Below are 21,489 nucleotides of genomic sequence, written 5' to 3'. Positions count from 1 at the left end.
ATCTTAAAAAACAAAAAGCTTCCAGTCAAAATATTAATGAAAATATTAAAATCTCTTAGAACTATAGAATGTTAGCATTAAAAGAGGGTATTTTTCTTACCCTCCTGCATCAAATCATGTAACTGGTGAGAATAAATAGGTAATGCAATAGACTGAATGTCTGTGCCGCCCCCAAATCCTCAAGTTGAAACTCTAAACCCAGCCTGATCTGTGGTGGTGCAGTGGACAGAGCGTTAACCTGGGATGCTGGGGCTGCTGGTTTGAAGCCCCAGGCCTGCCTGGTTGAGGTACACACGGGAGGCAGCTATGAGTTGATGCTTCCTGCTACCCCCCTTCTCTCTCTAAAATGAATAAATGAAATCTTTTTTTTTCTTTCTTCTTGTCCAAATGAGTGGAGGAGAGATAGAGAGACAAACTCCCGCACGTGTGCCGACTGGGATCCATCCAGCAACCCCACCGAGGCCGATCCCCTGCCCACTGGGGCCATGCTTGCAACCGAGCTATTTTTAGTGCCTAGGGTGGAGGCTCCACAGAGCTATCCTCAGCATCCAGGCCAATGTGCTTGAACCAATCGAGCCATGGTTGCAGGAGGGGAAGAGAAAGAGAGAGATAGAGAGAGAAGGGGAGGGGGAGGGACAGAGGAGCATTTGGTTACTTTTCTCCTGTGTGCCCTGACTGGGAATTGAACCCAGGACATCCACACAGCAGACCAATGCTCTACCACTGAGTCAATCAGCCAGGGCCAATAAATAAAATATTAAAGGGGGAGAGGGGAAGAAAGAAAGAAACCCTAATCACAATTTGATCTTTGAAGGTGGGGCCTTTGCGAGGTAATTAGATCATGAGGATGGAATTCTCATAAATAGGATTAGTGCCCTTTTAAGAAGAGCCCAGAGAGCTGCCTAGCTCTCTCTCTGCCACAATAAGAGGTTGGCAGCCTGTGCCCTGGAAAAGGGTGCTCACCAGCCCATGCTGGCATCTTTCTCTCAGACGTCACGCTCCAGAACCATGAGAAACCCGCTTCTATTGTTTACAATCTACCTCGTTTGTTAAAGCAGCCCAAAGTGAAGACAGGTAAATACCTCTCTTATTCCTTTTCCTATAAACATATCAATTTAGTCTCTAAGGAGACTACTTCAGTAAATCCACTTTTCTCTGTTTTATAAGAAATGTAAGCATGTGCACTGAGATATTATCTTTTCACCTTTTTAATGTCATCTTCAGAATGTGTGGGTGTTGGACACAGAATTAGAAGCTGAGTCTAAATTCAATCTTCTTTGTATCAGCTTACTCTCCCAAGTAACTTTTTACAAATAAAAATAATTTTAACTGCTACAGGCGACAATGCAGTTGTGCTGTAGTAGAAAAGACTGAACTCAGAGGCAGACGTCTGCTCCGACCTTGCTGTGGAACCCTGGCTACATCGCCACCTCTAATCTGTTTCCTAATCTGTAAAAGTAAAAATACTGGGTCAGAGGGTGGCTGTGTGATATACACAAAATAGTAACAAACATACAGTATATATTCAAAGTTCTTAAAAATATAAGGCATTTTTAATATATTTACAATTATTCAAATTAAGAGGGTAAGGGAGATTAGAAGTCTCCAATGATAGCAATATCCTAAAATATTGTGTGAACAAAATTCGATATAATAAGCAAAAATATCTACAGTACAGAACTAGATTCTTCTTCGCAAATGGTTGACTTAGAAGTGTCTAAAGTTGAACTGACTAAACTCATTCAATAGGAAATAAATTCTTATTGCGGGGGGCAAAAAACCACCTCCCAGACCCTACACTGAAATACTGGCGATACAACAGGAGGAAAAATCAGCCTTGTCCCTGACCTCATTAACCAGATGATTAGTCACACACATGAAATTCTTTAACTGTTTTTGGTGCTACAAAGGAAAGATACAAGAGACAAATAGAGTGAATAATAAAGAGTTCTGATTTAAAAATGAAAGGTTATGACTTCCGGTCAAGATGGCAGCGTAAGTAAATGTGGTACTCCCATCCTCCTAAAACACACTGAAGTACTCTAACCTACAGAACACACTGAAGTACACTAACCTACAGAACACACTGAAGTACACTAACCTACAGAACAACCTGACACCTAGCTGAATGGAGGTCCTACAACTAAGGACATGAAGAAGCAGCCACACTGTTACTGGTAAGAGGGGCGGACATGTGGAACAGGCTGGTCCCACACCCAGGCACGGCAGATAACAATCGGGAGGGCTATCTCCACTGTGAAGGCCCCAAAGCAGCTCCTCCAGCCTAGGGTTCCAAAGCCAGGAAGAGAATCATTCCCATAACTTCTGGCTGTGAAAATCAGCAGGAATTGTGGCTGAGGGAGAGGCTGCTGGAGTCGCAGGCGGTCCTCTTAAAGGGCCCCCTACATGGGCTTACTCAGACTCCCTCCCTCTGGGCTCCAGCGCTGGGGCAGCAGCTTGAAAAACACTGGGGACATAAGAGGAACTGAACTATCTTGCAGCTGAGTAAAAGCCGAGGGCAGCTTCCTCCTAGACAGAAGGGCTGGCAGAGGCCACTGTTCCTTTGCTGAGCCCTCACCCCACACAGCAGACGGGCAGGCACCATGTTTCGATCTCCATCCACCTGGCCAAACTGTGAGCCCTACCCTGCTGACTCTGAGACCTGCCCCACCCAACTTTCAGGCCACCCATGCTGTTTCCAGTCGCTTTTCCATATGAACAACCTGTCCTGGCTCATTCTTCAGATGTTTCTAAAACCTCTCAAACAAGCAGCATCTGGCCTCAGTGAGCCCTGCACCTCTCCTAAATGGCCCAGGCCTGGCACTAGCAGCAGCTGGTGTTGGTTCACAGCCTGGTCTCACCTGGGCGCCTCCAAGCCCAGCACAAGTAGCAGACATCTGTGTATAGCTTTGTAGTTCATGCCAGGTGGCCTGGGGCAGAACACAGGTGGTGGCTGACCTTGGTATGCACCTCCCTGGAGGCCCCAGAGCTACTACTGCTAGTGGACAGCATTAGACCACGTCAAAGTACCACCCAACCACTCCCACAGTGACACACTCAAGAGGTGGACTCACCTGACAAGGCAGTGGCACAGTGGATAGAGCGTCGGACTGGGATGTGGAGGACCCAGGTTCGAGACCCCGAGGTCGCCAGCATGAGCGTGGGCTCACCTGATTTGAGCAAGGCTCACTAGCTTGAGCCCAAGGTCTCTAGCTCAAGCAAGGGGTCACTCGGTCTGCTGTAGCCCCCCGGATCAAGGCACATATGAGAGATCAATCAATGAACAACTAAGGAGCCGCAATGAAGAATTGATGTTTCTCATCTCCCTCCCTTCCTGTCTATCTGTCCATATCTGTCCCTCTCTCTGACTCTGTCTCTGACACCAAAAGAAAAAAAAATAAAAAGAGGTGGCCTCAACAGCACCAGAGCCCTGCTGAGGTAGTCTGCTCTGTGGGGTGGATTCCGCACAGCTGAGCCTCCACGGTGGTTGCAGGCCGGTGGTCACACCAGTCCTTGCAGCTGATCGGACTGGGGGCAGATCCCTCCCATCGGCATGCCAACAGCCATCAAGGCTCATCTGCACACAGCCCATAGGGAGTGCCCCTCGAGCACCAAGCTTGGATGATCCCGGAGGCTGTGCCACTGGACCCTCTACCAAGCTGGGAGATGCAGCTCAGCCTAATCCACAGAACAAATGCAGGGAGGCTGCTAAAATGAGAGACAACGCAACATGTCTTAAATGAAAGAACAGGACAAAATGCCAGAAAAAAATCCAGACAAAATGGAGAGAAGCAACCTACTAGATCAGAGTTCAAAACACGAGTTATACAGATGCTCAGTGAATTCAGCGAGAACCTCAACAACATAAAAAAGAACCAGTCAGTAATCAAGGACTCACTAACTGAAATGAAGAATAATATACAGGGAATCTACAGTCGAGTAGATAGAGCCAAGAATCAAATCAGCTATCTGAAAGAAAAGGAAGCAAAGAATCATCCAATCAGAACAGCAAAAAAAAAAAAGAGGACAATGTAAGGAGCCTCTGGAACAACTGCGAGTACACCCACATTCTCATCATGGGGGGGCCAGAAGGGAAAGAACAAGAAATTGAAAACCTACTTGAAAAATAAGGACGACAAACTGCCCTGACCTGGTGAAGGAAATGGACATCAGGAAGTGTAGAGAGCCCCCAACAAGATGAACCCAGAGAGGTCCACACCAAGACTCATCATAATTTAAATGCAAATGCTTAATAACAGAAAGAGTTTTAAAAGTAGCAAGAGAAAAGCAGTTAGTTAATACAAGAAAGCTCCAAAAAGACCATCAGCTGATGTCTCAACAGAAACTTTGCAGGCCAGAAGGGAGTGGCAAGAAATATTCAAAGTGATGAAAAGCAAAGACCTAAAGCCAAGATTACTCTACCCTGCAAAGCTGTCATTTAGAATCAAAGGACAGATAAAGAGCTCCCCAGACAAGAAGAAACTAAAGGAGTTCATCACCACCAAGCTAGTAGTACATGAAATGTTAAGGGTCTTCTTTAAGAAGATGAAGAAAAAAAAGAAAAGATAAAAAAATGAATAATAAAATGGAAATAAACATATATCTACCAACAATTGAATCTATAAAGCAAAATAAGCAAACAAGCAGAACAGAAACATACTGATAGATACAGAGAACATTTTTTTTCCCTTTAGCGAAAGGGGGTGGGGGAGAGAAGGCAAGAGAGGGACAGACAGGAAAGGAGAGAGATGAGAAGCATCAATTATTCATTGTGGCATCTTAGTTGTTCATTGATTACTTTCTCATATGTGCCTTGACTGGCGGGGGGGGGGGGGATCCAGGAGAGTGAGTGACCCCTTGCTCAAGCCAGTGACCTTGGACCCAAGCCAGTGACCTTAGGCTTCAAGCCAGAGATCTTTGGGCTCAAGCCAGCGACCATGGGGTCATGTCTATGATCCCACGCTCAAGCCAATGACCCTGCACTCAAGTTGGTGAGCCCACACTCAAGCCAGGGACCTTGGGATTTTTTTTTTTTTTTTTTTTTTTTCCCTGAAGCTGGAAACGGGGAGAGACAGTCAGACAGACTCCTGCATGCGCCCGCCCGACCGGGATCCACCCGGCACGCCCACCAAGGGCGTCGCTCTGCCGCTACCAGAGCCACTCTAGCGCCTGGGGCAGAGGCCAAAGAGCCATCCCCAGCGCCCGGGCCATCTTTGCTCCAATGGAGCCTTGGCTGCGGGAGGGGAAGAGAGAGACAGAGAGGAAGGAGGGAGTGGGGGGTGGAAAAGCAAATGGGCGCCTCTCCTATGTGCCCTGGCAGGGAATCGAACCCGGGTCCCCCGCTCGCCAGGCCGACGCTCTACCGCTGAGCCAACCGGCCAGGGCGACCTTGGGGTTTTGAACCTGGGTCTTTTGTGTTCCAGGCCAACACTCTATCCACTGTGCCACCACCTGGTCAGGCCAGAGAACATTTTGATGGTTGTCGGATGGTGGGGGATTGTGGGGCTAGGTGATAAAGGTGAAAGGATTTACAAGTGCAAACTGGTAGTTACAAATAGTCATAAGGATGTACAGTACAGCTAGGGAATATAATAAAAAATATTCTAATAATTATGTACGGTGTCAGGCGCGTATGAGATTTATTGGGATGAACACTTAGTAAGTTATATAATGTCTAATCACTGGGGTGTACACCTGAAACTAATAAAATAATGTCAACCGTAATTGAAAATAAAAAAGGTTTAAACCAAAAATGTTATGGAGCACGTATGTCCTTGATGAAGCAATCTGTGTGCTGAGATCTGATGAATGAATAGCAGTTCAAACGCCAGGAGAACAGTAACACGAGCAATGCCTCCATGGCAGGAGAGGTGATGGAGCATCCGGGGAGGGAAAGGACGGCTGCATGGCTGGAAGGAGCTGGAGCCAGAGGTCAAGACAGGGCTCCGACCCAGCAGAACCTCGTGGCCTGGGGCCTCAGAACGATGCGAGACTTCAGGGGGAGTTTAAGCAGACTTTCAAAGCCAGATCTGCGTTTTGAAAAGGCTGGTTTAGAGAATAAACTGGAAGGGATAAGAGTGGATGTGAAGAGACTAATCAAGACGGTTCTAAAGTACAATAGCTCCACAAGAGATTAAAGAAACCTGGACTAGGGCTGGGGCAGCGCAAACGGAAAACAAGGAGTGTTCAATATGTAAGACAGCGGTTCTCAACCTGTGAGTCGCGACCCACAGGTTGAGAACTGCTGATGTAAGAGGTAAAACTGACAGGACTTCGGACTGTTATTCTTTTATGAGCCAGAGTTCTTGTTACCAGCAATAGCGTAAAAGCTGAAATGAAGAAAAGGCTTTACTGAGGTGCACAGCCAGTTACAGCGGGTCCCTTTCCTTTCTGCTGGCTGTCTGCAATCCTTACGATCTTCTGATGACCGGGAAGAAGCAAAGCCGGGAGGGGCCGCTCTCCGCTCCTGCTTTAACCCACATTCCCCTTCCCTTCCCCAGGGACCCTCTCAGATAGCTACTGTTCTACCTGAGAACTAATTGGCTCAATTTTCAGGTATCAAAAGTAACACAATGTACCCTCCTAAAGTCAATAACTTAAAGTTAGAATGAAACAAGATAAACACCATCTTGTTTTATCTTGATGAACAAGATAAAACTCTGTATCCTCATGGAACTTCCATTCCAGTAGAGAGATGGAAACTAAGTAAACACATAAATGAATCATATGTTTCTTGTTAGACATCCACAAATATACAACTGGCTACCATGTCTCCTTATACTGTAGGCAGAACACTAGAATGAGCTGTCAAACTGTTGTGGGTAGCTTGCCCTTGAATAAAATGGAGCCTAGCAAAGTATTCTGTGTATATATCAATATATCAAAATCTAATGTCCTTTAGAGAGAGCAGGCTCAAGACGATTTCAAAGAACCGCCGTCTCTTGCTACACCTTGCATGAAACACTAAAGATTAAAGATATCTACCCTAAAAACTAGCAACATTTATAAAATGTTTTGTGCCAGAAAATGTTTTCCTAGAAAATTTAAAAACTGTGAAGTTCAATTCTTTTCTTCTCTGTTGATATGAAAGAGAGGAAGGCAGAGAGGGAAAGACAGAGAGAGAGGAAGGGAGAGAGAAAGAGAGAAGCATCAACTTGCTCTGCTTAGCTGTGCACTCACTGATTGCTTCTCATTCTCATACGTGTTCTGACTTGGGCTCCAACGGCAGGTTCTGGAACAACGCTCTATCCACTGCACCACTGGCCAGGACCAAGATTCAATTCTTTAGCATCCAAATCCTCAACCGCTTCTTAGCTTTGTGACTATTCTCACTGTACAGGCAAAACAGTGCTATTTCTTATCAGCAAGTCCCCTCTGCAATATCACGTATGATACGGGCCATTCTTTTCTTAATACTGTAATTAAGGTTTTAACAAACACTTACTTGGTGGATTAATAAAAAAACGAATTTCCCACACGCGGGAGCTCAGTTACCAGATCTCACTTTAATCCTAGGTTGCATAACATTTTGTCACCCTCAGCAGTCTGGCAGTCTCTCCCACCGGCTGCAGTGGCACTTGGAGACACCTGGGAGTGCTTTCGGAAGCCACATGCAGGCTCAGGAAGACAGAAGGGCACACCATCGGTGTCGTCCCCACAAAGCTGGGGGGAATGAGTGTGCCACAGGTGACGTGATCACGCCACATTCTACTGACTTCACCGCCGGCCCAAGAACAGATGCCTGAGGTGGCCGGCAAAACAGAAAAAATAAAGAAGCTCTCCTCCATCAGCTGCCTGTGTTCCCACGGCCCTTGAACCAGTGACCTCGGTCCTCAGACTTGCTGTTTCCCGTTATCACGGACCACAATGCTAACTTACGGGAACACTCATGGTTTTCAGACATTATACTAACGTGGCAGCTGTTCCTCTGAACCCACTGAGCTGGCCTTCTGGCCACAGCACTGGCAACTCTCAGGGTATGAGAAGCAACCAGTGTAAGGCTCTCCTTTTCCAAACGCCTATTTCATACCCATACCCCAAACTCAGACAGGTGGATGTCCCCAAAGGCGTTGCTCGACTAAATGTTTGTGTACCCCACCCCGCCAATCCATATGCTGAAATGTAATGTCTTATGCAACTTACGGTATTTGCAGGTGAGGCCTTTTATAAGAGAGACTGCAGGGAGAGCCCCGCCCCCGAGCCAGGTGAGGACTGACAGCCGTCTAGGACCCGGGCAGCTCCGTCCCGGGCAGCGGTGCTCACGAGACACTGCCCCTGCCAGTGCAATGAGATTGGACTCCCGGTCCCAATTCAGACCGGAGGGGGGGAAACCCCACTGAACTCACACTCTTTCATGTAGATTGACCCAAAATCCTAAAGGCAACACCTGAGAGAAAAGTCAGTGTGCACAGCGTCAGGTCTCCCCTGCTGGAGCGCAGTCTCCCGCGGGTTTCAGTTCCCGGAGAAGTGAAGGATCTGGAGTCAAATCAATTGGTTGCTTTTCTACACGCACATGTTCACATTCTACATAAAGAGCACTTTAAAAACAAAAACCCAAACGTTATATGTTCTATGATTTCATTTACAGAACACTCTTGAAATGACAAAATCACCACGACAGAGGACAAATCAGCGGTTGCCAAGGGGCAGAGCTGGAGGAAGGTACCAAGTAAAAGGTCAGTATCTTCCTTGTGTTGATGGAGCAGTTCTACATTCTGACAGCGACAGTTACATGAATCTACACGTGATAAATCTCCTTAAACTGCACACACACACAAAGTGGTGAAACCCTAAGAAGGACTACAGTGTAGCAAATACTACTGTATCAGTGCCAATTTCTTGGTTATGATAATATACAATGGTTATATAAGACACCATTGGGGAAAGCTAGAAGAAGGGTCCATGGAAACACTCTTGACTGGTTTCACAACAGTCTTAATTATAGCAAAATAAAGGGCCTTTAACAAGCCTATTGTTCTGGGTAATGCTTCCTTCACAAAACGGCAAGAAATTAAACCACTTGAAAGCTTTTCAACATAAATTAAAACCAAAAGTTGAATAGACCAAGATTTTTGTACTAAGGTAAAACAATATATTCTACAAGACAAAAGTACCCATTAATATTAGACAACCTTCTTGCTACATGATGCTTTATAATACAGTATGTCCGTAAAGTCATGGGGCACTTTTGACCGGTCACAGGAAAGCAACAAAAGACGACAGAAACGTGAAATCTGTACCAAATAAAAGGGAAACCTTCCTAGTTTCTGTAGGATGATGTGGCAGCATGTGCGCATGCGCAGATGACAATGTAACACCGTGTATACAGCGGAGCAGCCCACGACCACGCCAGTCGACATGTGGACGGTACAGAGGAAAGTTCAGTGTGTTCTGTGGCTCGCTACATTCGAATCCGTGACCAAAGTGCAACGTGAATATTGGTGCGTTTATAACAAAACACTACCACATAGGAATAACATTACTCGGTGGGATAAGCAGTTGAAGGAAACTGGCAGTTTGGTGGAGAAACCCCGTTCTGGTAGGCCATCAGTCAGTGACGAGTCTGTGGAGGCTATACGGGATAGCTACCTAAGGAGCCCTAAAAAATCTGTGCATGAGCCCACATCAAACTGCACTGAATAGGTATGAAACTGGGAGAGTTTTCCTTTTATTTGGTGCAGATTTCACATTTCTATCATCTTTTGTTGCTTTCCTGTGACCGGTCAAAAGTGCACCATGGCTTTACGGACACACTGTAGATGTGCCTATTTTAGGGGAACTAATTATCAACTGAATTCACTAAAAAAATCTTGAATCATTATAGCTCAAACATCTAAGACTATTTAAAACAAATATTTTACTTCACACCTCCCTTCACAGAAGCATAACTATGAGGAAGTGCTACAAGACATGGTGCCACTAAAGATACTTTTCTGGGTTTAATCAGCTTGAGCAACTTTTTGTATAAATTTGAATAAATATACAAAGTGTAAGAGAAGAAACACAAAACTGAGTTCATAACATAAGACAAACTGTATTATAAGTTCATGAAAGCAAAAATAAACATAAACTCAAAATAAACTCCTTTCAATAACTAAAACAATTTTTTTCTACATAGAGGACTTTCCAATGAGGAATTGATCTTAAGTCGCAGTGACTGAATGTGGAACAGTGACCAGAATGTGGAGCCAGCTTGACTGTGCATTGAGACTGAATATGATTTCTTGTTTTTAATGATTTCTCTTTTTAGTCAAAGGGAATCTGGCAATATGTTTGTTTTATTAGAAAGAAACATCTAGATAATGCAAACAGTTCCTTCATTAAAGCAACACGTTAAGTGCCAGAGTTTCACACAGAATAACTGTTTGAAAACAGTAATTATATTAAATATTGCACATACATAATATATTTTTAAAACTTTCCAGGATACTCACAAATAATTTCCTGCTCTAGGCCTGAGTTAATATGAGAAAATGACTAGGCTTCAACAAACATGGGCCCTATCCCGGGGATATGGTGATTATTATAATAGATACCCTTTCCAACCTTTACACCCACTGAAGTACATTTATCCACTTAGGAAAACGACCCAGGTTTTAATAAATGAACTCAATGGCCTCAGATAGGCAAGCTGATTATGACGTCATGGTTTCATGGAAGGCCACTACTGATTTCCGTGCCTCGCTTCCAGGGCCCCCTTTTTAGGTGACTCTAATTCTCCACTGGAACCATCCGGGGGTGAGTACGTAATTTGGGCCTGGTGATCTGATTAAAAATGGACTGATTCAGAGATGAACAAGGGCCAAGCCACGCTAAAGACGCCCAGCCTTGTGACTGGCAGAAGTGTGTGCTCTTTCCCACGGGGCTGCTGAACCGGCCGCACGCACACCTGGGGCTCCCGTGCGGAACGTCAGCCTGAGGACAAGTTTAATTAAGGAGAAGTCTAGAGTGCAGGATGAAAAACAGCAGATTTTTTTAATCATCCAAGTATCTACATGTGACAATACTGAAGCTTTGAGGTTACATCAAGTTTTCTGAATTAATCTTTTCACATGCTTTGGCTTTTTGCCATTTCCATTGAAAAGTCGAGACTAATAAAATTTACTGTGTAATCTCCAAATTATTCACAACTCCAAATCCCACGGGTCTGAGTTTAAAAGATATTCTGGAAGTAAAATAATCGGTTTGCTAATTAACATGTCTATAATAAAAATGTTTAAAAGATTAATCATGTGGACGAAAAATAAGCGGTGCTATGGAAAGTCACCTCAGAGGGTGATCCGATCATAAAGTCCTAACTGGGCAGGTCATGGTGGGTAGTCACCTCCCAGGTCTATTCGTTTTCAGTGCAAGGTTAATCTTTGCCCTAAGCAAGCCCTGTCCACTGCAACTAGGTTAACACACCTTTGGAATAAGCACTCTTAAGGAAGCAGATAACCTTGTTAACTACCCCGTAATCCAGTCCCCACCTTGCTTTCTCCCACCTTCAAGTAATCCTTCTTAAACTCCTTCTTTAATTTCAAATGCATAATAGAAGCAGCAACACTATTCTCTGGAGCAGGGGTCGGGAACCTATGGCTCGCGAGCCAGATGTGGCTCTTTTGATGGCTGCATCTGGCTCACAGACAAATCTTTAATAAAAATAATAATAATGTTAAAAATATAAAACATTCTCATGTATTACAATCCATTCATTTCCTACTGCGTATGTTTACGGTTGCGGGTGGCTGGAGCCAATCACAGCTGTCCTCCAGGACAACACCAAATTTTTATTGAATAATACTTCACGTACACGGGTAGTTGTATGGCTCTCACAGAATTACATTTTAAAATATGTGGCGTTCATGGCTCTCTCAGACAAAAGGTTCCCGACCCCTGCTCTGGAGCATTTGAGGTCTTGTTTCCCCTGCATGTGTTGTCAGTTTGGCTCCAACTCTTTTTTTTTTTTTTTAGGTGAGAGGAGGGGAGATAGTGAGGCAGACTCCTGCATGTTCCCAGACCGGGATCCATCCACCCAGTAACCCCATGGGGGGGGGGGGCAATGCTCTAGTACTGAGATTTTTAGCACCTGGGGCCATGCTCGAACCAGTTGAGCCACTGGGAGGAGAAGAGAGAGGGAAGAGGGAGAGGGAGGGGGGAGAAGCAGATGGCTGCTTCTCCAGTGTGCCCCAACTGGGAATGGAATCTGGGACGTCCATACATCTGGCTGACACTCTATCCACTGAGCCACAGGCCAGGTCCAGCTGAAATGCTTATAAAAATTCTCTACAGGTTTCAACATTTCTTTTGTCAACAATCAGTATGTTTTAGTGGAGAAAAAAAAAAGACAATAAAGTTGAATGACTGAATATAATCCTGACTACCAATTGCCAAAAGACTTTAATCATTTAGTCTCTCTGGGCTCCTATGATTATGAAAAAATGATGGCGTATGCTGACTACATAACCTTTCAACTCATACAAAGTTCTTGATTTTAAGCATTGTAAAAAAAAAAAAAAGTTGCCCTGGCCAGTTGGCTCAGTGGTAGAGCGTCGGCCTGGCGTGCGGGGGACCCGGGTTCGATTCCTGGCCAGGGCACATAGGAGAAGCGCCCATTTGCTTCTCCACCCCCACCCCCTCCTTCCTCTCTGTCTCTCTCTTCCCCTCCCGCAGCAAGAGCAAAGATGGCCCAGGCGCTGGGGATGGCTTCTTGGCCTCTGCCCCAGGCGCTAGAGTGGCTCTGGTCACGGCAGAGCGACCCCCCCCCCCCCCCGGGAGGGGCAGAGCATCGCCCCCTGGTGGGAAGAGCATCGGCCCTGGTGAGCGTGCCGGGTGTGGATCCCGGTCGGGCGCATGCAGAAGTCTGTCTGACTGTCTCTCCCCGTTTCCAGCTTCAGAAAAATACAAAAAAAAAAAAAAAAAGTTGTCATTCTTGGTTAATTCGACTATACTGTGTTTATTTTTCATTAATTTATTCCTCCATTAAACCTTTAGAGCAGGGGTCCCCAAACTTTTTTTTTTTTTTTCTTTCATTTTTTCATTTTTCTGAAGCTGGAAACGGGGAGAGACAGTCAGACAGACTCCCGCATGCGCCCGACCGGGATCCACCCGGCACGCCCACCAGGGGCGACGCTCTGCCCACCAGGGGGCGATGCTCTGCCCATCCTGGGCGTCGCCATATTGCGACCAGAGCCACTCCAGCGCCTGAGGCAGAGGTCACAGAGCCATCCCCAGCGCCCGGGCCATCTCCGCTCCAATGGAGCCTTGGCTGCGGGAGGGGAAGAGAGAGACAGAGAGGAAAGAGCGGCGGAGGGGTGGAGAAGCAAATGGGCGCTTCTCCTGTGTGCCCTGGCCGGGAATCGAACCCGGGTCCTCCGCACGCTAGGCCGACGCTCTACCGCTGAGCCAACCGGCCAGGGCAGGGGTCCCCAAACTTTTTACACAGGGGGCCAGGTCACTGTCCCTCAGACCGTTGGAGGGCCGAACTATAAAAAAATTATGAACAAATCCCTATGCATACTGCACATCTTATTTTAAAGTATAAAAACAAAACGGGAACAAATACAATATTTAAAATAAAGAACAAGTAAATTTAAATCAACAAACTGACCATTATTTCAATGGGAACTATGGGCCTGCTTTTGGCTAATGAGATGGTCAATGTGCTCCTCTCACTGACCACCAATGAAAAAGGTGCCCCTTCCGGAAGTGCGGCGGGGTCGGATAAATGGCCTCAGGGGGCCGCATGTGGCCCACGGGCCGTAGTTTGGGGACCCCTGCTTTAGAGTATACCAGGCACTGTACTCGGTATTGAAAAAAAGGAATAAGACTCTACCCCTACAATCAAGGAGTTCAAAGGGTTTTTTTTGTTTTTGTTTTTTTGTGTGTGTGTGTGTGGCAGAGCCAGAGAGAGCCAGAGAGAGGGACAGAAAAACAGTAAGGGAGAGAGATGAGAAACATCAATTCATTGTGGCATCTTAGCTGTTCATTGACTGATTTCTCATATGTGCCTTGACTGGGGGGTACAGCAGACCAAGTGACCCCTTGCTCGAGGGAGCAACCTTGGGCCCAAGCTGGTGAGCCTTGCTCACACCCAATGAGCCCGCACTCAAGCTGGTGACCTCAGGGTCTCGAACCTGGGTCCTCCGCGTCCCAGTCCCAGTTGCACTCTATCCACTGTGCAACCTCCTGGTCAGGCAAGGAGTTCAAAGTTTTGTAGGAGAGAAAAGCAGCTAACTAACTAGTTATCCTATGTGATAAGTAAGAAAAGAAATTCAAGTATATATATATGAGGTACAAGGTAGCTTGAAGAAAGACTTTCTGGGAAGAGTACGGAAAGGCTTCACAAAGCAATAATGTCTGAGGTGAATCTTAAAAGATAAAAAGATGCTAGCCAAATTAAGAAAAAGAGGGTAGTCCTAGGTTGCAGAAATGTTGTTCAAGTGTTTTATAAGCAGTTCAGTAGAGATGGAGCACTAACCAGGATGGAATGGCAAGGAAACAAAATGTCAAGAGCTACTCAAAGGTTATAAAGGATTCCACATGCTACGCTAAACAGTGTAAGATATTTTCCACTGAGGAACCGACCTCACAAACAGGATGAAATCTGCCCTGTAAAGTGAGGAACCACTGCTCATATTAAAAAGTAAGAAAATTTATCAGATTTTTAAAATGTGCTAATTTTTAAAATTAGAGTTCAAATAAGCATTTAGTATGTCAACATTGTGAATAGTATACAAGCTACCCTTGTTAAGCTAGAGAAAAATGCATTACAAATTATACAATTATGCCTTTTAACAGTATCTGCCTGGCATATTTTCTAACAAAGTTTAGTCAGTATTTGATACATATCTGATGAATAAACTGGTACGGACTGAATATGAGTGAGCACAGTGTATAAATAACAAAGATCTTAAAATGCAGAATGGCAAAAACTGCAAAAGCTAAGAAGTTTCCTTTCTAGCCTCAGGGGCAAATAATCCCTTTCCACCAAAGGAAACGACCTGTCTCCTAATGACTTCTTTTTCCTTCTACTTGAGTTAAGTCGTCGGGGATTTAATCGAAGTCTTCTTTTCCCTCCCAACTCTCCCGCTCCTTACTTGATACTCACAGAGACTCTCAGCCATGATCCTAGTCCAGAATCTTCCCTGACACTGTCCAAGACTAAGTTTATTTATACCGTCTCCAACATTATACACTCCGCCTCGGCTTCACAATCTCAGCAATCCTCTCATATTCTAATTCTAAAATGCTCATAGCTACTTCAACACCAAACATTGCTGGTTTGTCTCTAGGACGCTCACTGCTACCATCCCAGACCACACTCTCATCCCGTGAAAAAGTGTACTTCCACAGCTCCACTCTTCCAAGTCAGTTCTACAAAGTTCATTCAAGCAAGGATTACAAAACTTGGTTTTATTACTTAAATAGAAGGTGTGGTCATTCTCACGGACTGAGTCACGTATTCGTACTTTTATCCTTATTACAGAGCTAAATGGCTTCACACTGTCAAAAAGGTCTGTCAACAGAAGTTCGCGCAATAGGAGTACTGCAAACCTAGGGTAACAAATTCAGCTAGCACGTTCTGTCATCTTCCTTCCTCCACTCCTGAAGAACTCGAAGCAGCGGGAAGAATGATGGATGAGCAAATGGGAGGGGGAATGCAGAAGCCCAGGGGCGGGAGACCTCACTTCCGAGTGCCACGCTACCGCACGAAACCCGAAAGGCCCTCCGACTCTTCCGCAATCCACAAGAAGAAGCCGGCCAACCTTCAAGGCTTCTAAGCCCGTCCCCATGGACAAAGACACACAAAACAACTGCTCTGAAGAAACCGTCTTTGCTCGTTCAGAGCTCACCTGTTAGGAGCGGCGTGGACGGCGCCATCTTGTCCCGGAAAGAGAAACCCAAGCTTTCGTGTCAGAGTTCACGACGGCCAAAACCTGCCGCTACACGTCTACTCAGGCGCGGAGACAGCAATTTTGTATTTCCGAGGTCACCGGTCTCGGGGCCGACTCACTTCCGTTTGGAGAGAGGCGTAGAAAAGGAGCCCCGACGCGCACGCGCAGCTCTGGGGCCACGCGCCGCAGAACTTGGGAGGGCCGGGCTCGGGTCCCCGCGCCCGCCCCCGCCCGCCCTCGCTCCCTTCTTCGGCAGGCGGAGCCCGCACTTCCGCGGGGCGGAGTCCGCCCAGTGCTGACGTTGGCAGCCGAGCCCCAAGTAGTCGGAGCGCACGGGCTGCAAGGTCTGCTTGTTGCGTTGCGCTTCCTTCCTCTTCGGCTCCACGCTCCCGGCGGCGGCGGCGGCGGCGCGAGCCTGTGCCGGCGGCCTGCTGTCCTCCTCCCGCGCCCGCCCGCCAGCCGGTCCGCGCGGCGCCCTCCGTCGGTCGGCGGCCCCCGCCCGCCCGCGCTCCGTGCCTGCAGCCGCCGCGCTCGGGCCCAGGGCCGGAGGCAGCGCCCGCCCGAGAGCCTCGTCCTCCCGCGGCGCGGGCACCGGGCGCGGGCCGCCGCAGCGGCCGACGGGCAGCGAGCGAGCGAGTCCCGGCAGCGCCTGGGGCAGGTGGCGGCGCCGCGAACATGGTCGCCAAGCAGCGGATCCGCATGGCGAACGAGAAGCACAGCAAGAACATCACCCAGCGCGGCAACGTCGCCAAGACCTCGGTAAGGCGAGGGCGGCCCGGCGGGGTCCCCCCGCGGAGCGGGGCTGCGGGGCGCCGTGGGGGGCTCGGGGCGACGGCCCGGCGCCGGGGGGAAGGACTGGGCCCGGCCTGCGGCTCCGGCAGCCCCGGGCCGGGCTGCGTTTCTGCATTGGAAACGGTGGGCTTTCCTTTTTGCAGAGAAATGCTCCCGAGGAGAAGGCGTCCGTAGGACCCTGGTTATTGGCTCTCTTCATTTTTGTTGTTTGTGGTTCTGGTAAGTGTTGGGGGCTGCCGTTGGTTGGAGGTTGGGTGACGGGTTTGGGATGACGTGGTGACCCATCAGTGGTGAATCTTAACCGCGTAGCTCTCAACCCACCTGCCGGGAGCTCCACTGAGAGGTTTCATCTCAGCCGATGTACTTGTCCCACATATGCACCGAGGGGGTGCCCCAGAAACTTCCCCCAGCTGGATTTGTGCTCACGGGACATCCGAAAAGGAGGTCAGGGTCTTGGTAATGGTCAAGGTGGAAAAAATTTAGACCAAAACAAAGAACAGAAACATCTCACGAAAGGAGATAGAATGTTTTGCCAATCTCATTATCAATCCCTTTACAAAAAAGAAACGCGTGAACGTTATGTCCATATGGTTAGTCGAACTTAACATGTCCCAGAATCTTAACATCTTTATATCAGAACTGGGTATATTTTACAGGGCAAAGCTAGTGCAAAGAATTGATTCATCATAGAAGAAACGTGGCAATTTGATATGTGACAAATGTCTTTAGATTAATAAAGGTTTGACATATGGTAAGAGAAACTCGTTTACAGGCAGCCTGCTGCTAAGAGTAACAGACTCCTGCCTCCGCAAATGGTTTGCAGAATGTCTTTCCTCTTCGCTTTGTTATCTTACATAAGCTGTTGATAATTGAAGTACATGTTTCTGCTTTTCATATTCTGACATTCTAAAATTATTGAGGTTTCTTTTAAACATTTTATTTGCCCTGTCTCCTAAACTTACTAATTAGAAGCTTTCCTGATAAATGGCCAAGAACCAAACTATATATTTATATTATCTAAAGATTATTGAACTTCAGCTTTGTGAGAAAGAGCAAACATGCATGTAGTATATAGGTCAGGCCTTCAGAGGACACTTAATGTTTAGCAATAAACCAAAATAATTTTGTGCTTGAAAAACCTGTTTGCTTTAGAACTTGCAAGTACCTTCTAAAATGATCACTTATTTTCAAACTCTGGGACACTTGGACATAAAACTCAAGCTGAGACTTAAAAAAATAACATAGGGCATTCGATTGTTTGTTGCAGTAGGCCTGTCTTCATTTTTTATTACAGTGAAGTTATATAATATTTGCAAATAATTGTTTAAGGGTATTCTTGGTCTCAAATTACCTTAATAAGTATTTGCCCCTTGCCAGACATATTTTGTATAAAACATGTTTTAATATTTGCTCTTTCTCTTTTCAGCAATTTTCCAGATTATTCAAAGTATCAGGATGGGCATGTGAAGTGACTGACCTTACGATGTTTCCATTCTCCTGTGAATTTTAACTTGAACTCATTCCCGATGTTTGATACCCTGGTTAAAAACAATTCAGTAAATCATCCTGCCTCAGAATGAGTTTTCATATCATCATTCATCTGTCATTCCAAGGTTTCTTCACAAGTCATTCCAAGTTTTCTAGTCCATACCACAGTGCCTTGCAAAAGCACCACATGATTAAAGCAATAAAATTTGATTGTTAAGCTACAGTAGTGGACCCTGCTTATTCAGTCATGTAAGAATAAGTTTTTCTTTATGTGGTTATTAAAACAGTAGACAGTATAGATAATTAGATTAAGTCTGTATAGGCAGGGTCTAGATTTTGTTAACCCTAATGTGAAAATGCAATTAGCTTAATTTAAAATTCGGAATCTTACGGTTTTTTATAGCTAGGCACTTTATTACAATATCTGGAAAGCACACTCCCAAATACAGGGTCATGAAACTCCTGTTATTAGGTGCTTGTTAATGGAATAGCTATACAGTTAGCCTAGTTTTTCTACAATCTTGAGCACCTAGAAAACTTTAAAAGCTAAATGCCTAATGTAAAGGGAGATGCTTCTAGCCACAATGTTATTTTAACAATATTTCTGTTACACTACCTTGGAATTTGCATGAATGAATATATTAAACTTAGATGCCATAAGAAAACAACTTGATTGAGCGTTTTGTAACTTATATCAGTCACTTCAGTTTCACTAAAAGCTGTCATGGTGGAGTCAAGTCAGGGAAGGTTTGTTTATGTCACCTTATATTTCACCAGATTTACTTTAATATATCAACGCAGTCTACTATACTAGACAACATTTTAGGGAAAAATACTACTAAAAATGGATGCCTCGTGAGGGCATACTCTCTGAGTCCAATGTGCCAGAAGACATCTTAGCATGTGACTAGCACTGTTAACACCAAAAGGGCACATCAACTAAAAGGTTACACTCAGTTTGGAAATGCTTTTTCTAGGTTTATAATTAAGTTCTGTTAGAGTTCTAGATATATCAGACTAATGTATCGGCTGGAATGAAATGGGTTTCCTGATAAAGATCAAGCAGTCTTTAGTTTTCCCTTTGTTGTATGATCTCATGGGTTCTGATTGATGGGACTTTCTTTTTACTCATGGTGAGGGGAATGAGAGGCAGGTTGGGGCTTTCTGGTACTTCTGAAACTGCCGGTGTGGGCTAGTTCAGTACCCAGCTGTGAAGTGGTGAGAAAAAGCCTGGGAAGTGTCTCTGTATTAATACATTGGAAAGAAAGCTGCTCCTTCGCTTTGTTAATTGCCTCAGGATATTTCTTTTTAAAATAAGCTGTTTTAAGAAGAACAGAAGGGAAATCTACCTAGTCTACACAGCGTGAACCTCAAAGAGCTCCTGGCGCCCGGAGTGGGGGAGGGGGTGCTGGGAATGTGACTGCTCTGGAATAGGGAAGGGGTCAGCTGACCTGGGGCCAGCAGGTTTTTATCTTCATTGTTACAGCTTTTGTCACCCAGGAAGTCCACCCCTACACTTGTTTCCCTCTTTGCAACAAGAGTCTTGATTAACTCGATTGTGTTGTAACATTAAAAATGAAAGTTATCATTCTAAATTTATAGCAGGTGCCTTATTCTTTGCTTTGAGTCAAACCATTCCATATCAGAATTTCCCTTGGTGTACTGTAGATAATTGACTTTAAGATGTGGGTTTTTCTTTTTCATGTACAATGTCTTGATTAATTTGACTTAACTTGCTATAGCAAGCAACCATTTACATATGTAAAATTGCATTCCCTTTGTATTTCATATGTGATTTTCCAATTGAGTGCATTTTATATTAAGGATGGATTATGCATGTTTGGGTCAATGAAAACTATGTCTTACTTGATTTTTTCTTTAAAAATAAAGTTCCCTGAATATTTGATGTTGTCTATAAGAAAATGATTGTGCAATCTTATCTGAGTGTACTTTTTAACAATTAATGGAAAATGATTTTAAAGAATCCTAATATTATTGTTGTACTTGAAATAAAATAAATAGTACCCAGACACACAAATTTAAGTTTTTAACTGGCAATATATAGCAAGAAAACATAAAAGCACAGTGAAGTGCAATGAGTTAAGAACTTCCCCACCTAGGAGTTACCCACATGTCAGTTTTATCCAGTCTGGTTCAAGGAAAAAGCACAGTTTTTAGTTTTTGTTTTTCAGCGAGACAGACGGACAGGGAGGGAGAGAGATGAGAAGCATCAACTCTTTGCAGCACTTTAGTTGTTCACTGATGGCTTCTCATATTTGCCTTGACCGAGAGGCTCCAGCTGAGCCAATGACCTTGGGGTCATGTCTGTGAACCCACGCTCAAGCCACAGACCCCGCGTTCACGCTAGTGAGCCCACGTTCACACTGGTGAGCCTGTGCTCAAGTCGGCAACCTGGGGTTTCAAACCTGGGACCGTAGCATCCCAGGGTAACGCTCAATCCACCATGCCACCTCTGGTCAGGTGCACAGTTCTTTTGACCTCCCTTTCCCAATTGAAGTTGAATTTTTAAAAACTTTATATTTATTTTAGAAAGAAGGTAGTGAGAGAGAGAGAGAGGGACAGGAACACAGATCCATTCCTGTAGTGCTCTGACCGGGGATCGAACCAGCAGCCTCTGTACTTCGGGACAGTGCTCTTAGCAATTGAGCTATCCAGCCAGGGCTCCCAACTGAATTTTATATGTCATCTAATATTGCACAGTATGAGAATAAATGCTGTATTGAGATTACATTATTGAATTACTCTTTATAATTTAGTACATTTCAAAGGGTTGCCTGGGATTTCATTGTATCTGGTGGGTTGTGTATAATGTTCCTCAAAATATTTGAGTGGGCTTCCAGAATAAAAGATTTTCATTGTAACAATATGCACTGTGATGGCCTTTGACTTAAAATCTGTGCGCTCAACTGCAGGGCCAGGGCTCTCTCTCCTCACTGAGGCTGCTGGAGTTCTGTCGCACAGATTACCACGTACTGTTGGATTATGTTCGTGGAAGGTTCAACAAAATTTTATTGTGCTTTAGCATCTAAAATTTAGAACAAATTTTATACTTAGAAATTGTTTGGGCCCTGGCTGGTTGCTCAGTGGATAGAGCATCAGGCTGGCCTATGGATGTCTCGGGTTTGATTCCCAGTCAGGGCACACAGGAGAAGCAAATATCTGCTTCTCCCCCCCCCTCCTCACCCCCGTCTCGTCCCTTTCCTCCTCTCCCTCTACCCGTCCTGCAGCCAGTGGCTCAGTTGGTTCAAGAACAGCCCCAAGCAGTGAAGATAGTTTGATCCGGTCCGAATGCAGCAGCCTCAGGTGCTAAAAA

The 21,489-nt window shown here is 45.4% G+C and overlaps 2 protein-coding genes across 5 annotated transcripts in view; one reads left to right on the top strand and one right to left on the bottom strand.

The window, feature by feature from the left end:
* Positions 1–15,985, bottom strand: part of EIF2A (eukaryotic translation initiation factor 2A) — a 50,742-nt gene extending 34,757 nt beyond the window's left edge. For 3 of the 4 annotated variants that reach the window (XM_066241838.1, XM_066241839.1, XM_066241840.1), the window contains exon 1: positions 15,834–15,985. In XM_066241838.1, coding sequence (XP_066097935.1) covers positions 15,834–15,861 — 28 coding nt within the window. In that variant the 5' untranslated portion in view covers positions 15,862–15,985. Of the gene's footprint in view, positions 1–15,534; positions 15,552–15,833 lie in introns of those variants that run through there. The other variant, XM_066241841.1, reaches the window with a different exon arrangement.
* A 163-nt stretch (positions 15,986–16,148) lies between these two features.
* Positions 16,149–20,061, top strand: SERP1 (stress associated endoplasmic reticulum protein 1). The gene is made up of 3 exons (XM_066241843.1): positions 16,149–16,634; positions 16,811–16,886; positions 18,094–20,061. The coding sequence occupies exons 1-3, from the start codon at positions 16,551–16,553 to the stop codon at positions 18,132–18,134; spliced, it is 201 nt and encodes a 66-aa protein (XP_066097940.1). The 5' UTR covers positions 16,149–16,550; the 3' UTR covers positions 18,135–20,061.
* Positions 20,062–21,489: the final 1,428 nt, after the last annotated feature.

Source organism: Saccopteryx bilineata, chromosome 8, assembly GCF_036850765.1.
Source record: "Saccopteryx bilineata isolate mSacBil1 chromosome 8, mSacBil1_pri_phased_curated, whole genome shotgun sequence".
NCBI classification, from domain to species: Eukaryota; Metazoa; Chordata; class Mammalia; order Chiroptera; family Emballonuridae; genus Saccopteryx; species Saccopteryx bilineata.
Note: the sequence above shows the minus strand (reverse complement) of the source record. Positions and strands in the feature narration are given on the sequence as shown.

What these genes read in the sequence shown, in the direction of transcription:
- SERP1 (XM_066241843.1), top strand. Translation starts at nt 16,551, where the DNA reads ATGGTCGCCAAGCAGCGGATCCGCATGGCGAACGAGAAGCACAGCAAG. An exon ending in GCAACGTCGCCAAGACCTCG is followed by an intron (nt 16,635 to 16,810) that starts GTAAGGCGAGGG and finishes TCCTTTTTGCAG; the next exon opens with AGAAATGCTCCCGAGGAGAA. An exon ending in TTTTGTTGTTTGTGGTTCTG is followed by an intron (nt 16,887 to 18,093) that starts GTAAGTGTTGGG and finishes TTCTCTTTTCAG; the next exon opens with CAATTTTCCAGATTATTCAA.